The 4,117-nt window shown below is 37.5% G+C and overlaps 2 protein-coding genes across 2 annotated transcripts in view; one reads left to right on the top strand and one right to left on the bottom strand.

The window, feature by feature from the left end:
- Positions 1 to 876, bottom strand: part of LOC116381102 (neurexophilin-1-like) — a 1,991-nt gene extending 1,115 nt beyond the window's left edge. The window contains exon 1 of the mRNA XM_031842943.1: positions 726 to 876. Coding sequence (XP_031698803.1) covers positions 726 to 876 — 151 coding nt within the window. The remainder of the gene's footprint in view (positions 1 to 725) is intronic.
- Positions 877 to 1,296: 420 nt separating this feature from the next.
- LOC116381681 (alpha-tectorin) overlaps positions 1,297 to 4,117 on the top strand; it is a 15,442-nt gene continuing 12,621 nt past the window's right edge. The window contains exons 1-3 of the mRNA XM_031844004.1: positions 1,297 to 1,343; positions 1,722 to 1,790; positions 3,922 to 3,924. Coding sequence (XP_031699864.1) covers positions 1,745 to 1,790; positions 3,922 to 3,924 — 49 coding nt within the window. The 5' untranslated portion in view covers positions 1,297 to 1,343; positions 1,722 to 1,744. The remainder of the gene's footprint in view (positions 1,344 to 1,721; positions 1,791 to 3,921; positions 3,925 to 4,117) is intronic.

Here is a 4,117-nt window from a genome sequence, read left to right as displayed (position 1 = left end):
TAATGAATAAACTGGGTTACTTTTAACTAAACTAGAAATAAACAAAAAAGGGAACTGAATTCTGGACTAAATATATAGAAGATATATAAATCTACTGATAAGTGATTATAATAACTTCACAATCATTACACTCCTTTTTCAAAATAACTTAAAAGAACTGATACGCTCAAATGGATGGCGACCGAAAGACAATAGAACGTTTGTTTGTTTATGGTCTTTTATTAAAGACTCCTCACTACATTAAACTGACCGATACGGGCTGCAGGTCATTAACAACTGCTTCAGTGTGGAATCTTGTTCCGCTGGGGATTCTTGTCTTAAATTGGTCCCATTTCTATGATTGTAGGGAACAGAAGTTACTTCATACTTTTCAAGGATACTTTACTGTCATTATGCAACACAGGGTTGCACAATGAAATGCATTTATAGCTAGTTGCTACACTAAACATGAGAAAATATAACAAAAATATTAGTAAATTCCTGCAGTGCATCTTTTGGATTTGCATCGGGAGGAATGTAAGCAGGAGTAACGAAAAACAAATCTGTGGGCAGATAATATGGCCGGCATCTCAACATAAAAAATGTGACATCAGGGAAACATCAATTTATCCTCAAATATTATTCCATCAACTATGACTTTTATGTTTGAGCACTATGTTTTACATCATTGATGTAAGCAGGAATTATCTCGTCCCACCGGAGTCCTGCTCTGTCCTTCGGTCTACCCGTCAAGTGTGGCTTGATTCGGGATGCCACATTGGAGCCATGTCTTTGTAAAGATGAGGGCCCAGACCGATTTGCCTGTGACTGGACATCCAGGAGAGGACTAGGGAGTGGAATAGGGTTAGGTCCTAGCTGGGTTAGCTTAGCTTCCATCGCAGCTCTCTTCCCTCTCATTCTGGGGTGGTCAATTCCGCTCTTGTTAGCATTTGGTCCGGCTGGTGTGGCTGGATGGTTGTAAAGGTCTGCGTGCATTTTATTTTACAAGGGTAACCAATATCATTTGAGATACAACATTAATTAATACTCCTTTGAAGCAAGTACCTTACTTAACTTTCTAACAACTTCCTTGCTGCTTCCTTGCTTCTGTATTACAGCCTTTGGTAGAATATAACACCTCGCTTTTATTTCTGCTGAACCAATTCTGATAATCTGTATTATTATAAATGCACAATGGGAGGTTTGGTTCACTAGTTATGAGGAAGCAATTTGATTCTATTGATACAACCAGTTAAGCAACAGATTTAAGGGTCTGTGCCAACTTTTACTGTATAAAGTCTGTTCCAGTGCTGCAGTCTCATGAGGAGGAGAGGCATAGGAGCCAGAGAAGCACATGTGAACAGGTAATTAATTGATTTTATTTTTATATAACTCCAGAATTTCTTAACTTTGCAAGATATGTCTTTTTTAATTATTAGTTATTAGCATTTAGTTATTTGTGCCATTTTTTCAGAAACTATTGCACTTGCAGTCAATTTATATTTAAATAAAGGCTGCACATGTATGACAATTTTATGTAGAATGGACATTTGAATGTATATCGTGATCAATAGGAATTTAAATCTAATTTAATTAAATAATTAAAAACATCTTTTGCTATTATATAATCATATAACACATTTATTGTCCATGACTATGCATCCTTGGTTGGGTATGCAGTCTCTGAGTGCTTTCTAGTTGTTTTTTTGGAGGGAATTTAATTAAATACATTTGGTCGGCAGGTTTATATTTGGGGCTTTGGAGAATGGCAAATCTAATCATGTTGCGTGTGCTGCTTTTTGGATTGATAAGTAAGTATCGAATTCAGTCTGTTTCAATTAAATACATTTTTAGTTTTGTTATATTTACCTAAATTCACTAACTGACTTTTGTTTTTGATGTTAGCAGAGCAGACTGATTGTTATCCAATTATATATATGTTTGTTTTCATAGGTACGGTGACTCCTCGCACAACAGGTGAATTGAAGTTTAGATAATCTCTTCGTAATTTGTTCATGTTATTAACATGTCAGTCATAAATTTGCTCTAGTTATTACTTCAAGAATAAACCCATTTCCCCTGGATCGCAGGTAATACCGCTGTTTATGATTGTTATGTATATATATATCAGTGGCGGGCCGTGCATTTTATACCTGGGCCTTCAGTTCTGTCCTACTACAGTTGAACCACCTCCTAATAACCTCATTATGACGCCACAGCTACGGGTTATTATTTGTTTCTAGGGGTGTAACAATACACGTATTTGTATTAAACCGTTCAGTACGAGGCTTACGAAGTAAGCTGTCAGAGCTGTCAGAAAGGAATACCGTTCGTACAAATCCTTTTCCATGCTGGGTCAGGGCTGCTAGCTGTGGGGTTGACTGACCCTTAGATACGATGTCCATTTTTTCTGGAAATGTCCTTCTCCAGGAATCCGTTTGTCCTCCTTCAGCCATTGAGTGTTAAAAAAAAAGCATATAGGTAAAAAAAAGAAAGAATCTACACCAAGCAAAAACGCTAAAAATGTCATAACTTCTTACATATCTTTCAACTTGAACTGTTACTACTAATACTAATGTCTGCAAGCAGCTTCAGCCTCAAAACAGTCACGCTAGCCCACTGACCAATCACAGCGCACGTTAATGCTGACGTAGTTGTAGGCCAGCTAGAAGGCTCTGGCCTCTGGCATATCAAAGAATACGCCCAACATGTCAAACTAAAGATCTGATTGGTGAGGGCGTCAGTCTTTGCAAACCATCAATTCACTTCAGATATTTGATTTGACATTTGAGATGTGATCATTATTCATTGACAATTTTTTCTCCCAATTTCAGTTTGGGCACTTCAATGTCAGACATGCACAGATCAGCAGTGTTCAACCACAACGCTAGTCCCATGTTCCTCAGAGACGATGTGTGTAACAGCTTCCATTCAAGGTGGGCATTTCTTTATACCGTGTTCTACTTTTGAGTGAAATAAATGTACTGCAGAGTTATGTGTTCCTTCCGTTAATATTGACGACGTCAACTTTTTATTTTGTAGCCACTTCATCTGGAACTCCAGCACAGCAAATATTCAAGGCGTGTGCATCATCCTCCCTGTGTCCAGCCACAGGCTCTCAGACATTTTCAGCCAATTTGGGTGTTTCGGGTGCAGTTGCATCTGCTAAGTGCTGCAACACAGATAATTGCAACACAGAAACTCTACCGTGTAAGTACAGATGTATAAATACCTCATTTAAGATGAAAAAATACGAAATAGACTTTGACATGCTTCAATTTTGTGAAGCTTAAATGTTCTCTCTTCATCAAACAAATTATGTTCTTTTCTCTTTCAGTCCCTGCTGCTCAGACAGATAACACCCTACAGTGTTTCACTTGTAACCCCTTCACGTCTCAATGTACTTCTTCATTACAATGTAGGGGGGAGGAGAACCTCTGCTTTCAAGCGAGTGGTGAGTCTTAATCATACATGGTTTCCAAAAAGTATTTTACAACCTTAAAGTATCTCAAACCGACTACATGTGAGATCTGGAAAATCAATCAGTGGAGGAAAGTAAAGAAGTACATGTCCTGAACTGCAGTTTTATAGTATTTGTAGTATTTATATGATGTGGTACTTAATACTTATAGTCCAGTAAATATCAATGGTAATTATTGTACTTTTTACTGCACTACATTCATATGACAGTTATAGTGAGTAGTTACTTCAAGAAAAGTCAATACACTTAAGTTTTGATGTTGTAATATTCCCAAAATGTTACATGTCATAATTCAATAGTATTCAAAGTACAGTAATAAACACGTACGAAGTGAAAATACTTTTATTTCTTATATTTTAAGTATATTCTACATTGTGGTATTACTTATTTTAATCAATTAACAAACTTAAAACAATGAAGGCTGTGTAGTTAAACGATGATTTTTCCTCTACAGTGACGAGTGGGTCCAGCACTTCTCCAGCTTTTGGCTGTGTATCTACAAATCTGTGTGCAGCTGCTCCAAGCCTGGGTAGCCTTCCTTTCATGCAAAGCGTTGGAAGCATAAGCAGTGGACCATCCTGTTGTGGGACCAGTTTCTGTAATAGTGCCACAACAACTGCAGCCCCAACATCAACAACTGCAGCCCCAACATCAACA

Source organism: Anarrhichthys ocellatus, unplaced genomic scaffold (assembly GCF_004355925.1).
Source record: "Anarrhichthys ocellatus isolate YVR2014 unplaced genomic scaffold, GSC_Weel_1.0 scaffold4, whole genome shotgun sequence".
In the NCBI taxonomy this organism is placed as follows: Eukaryota; Metazoa; Chordata; class Actinopteri; order Perciformes; family Anarhichadidae; genus Anarrhichthys; species Anarrhichthys ocellatus.
Note: the sequence above shows the minus strand (reverse complement) of the source record. Positions and strands in the feature narration are given on the sequence as shown.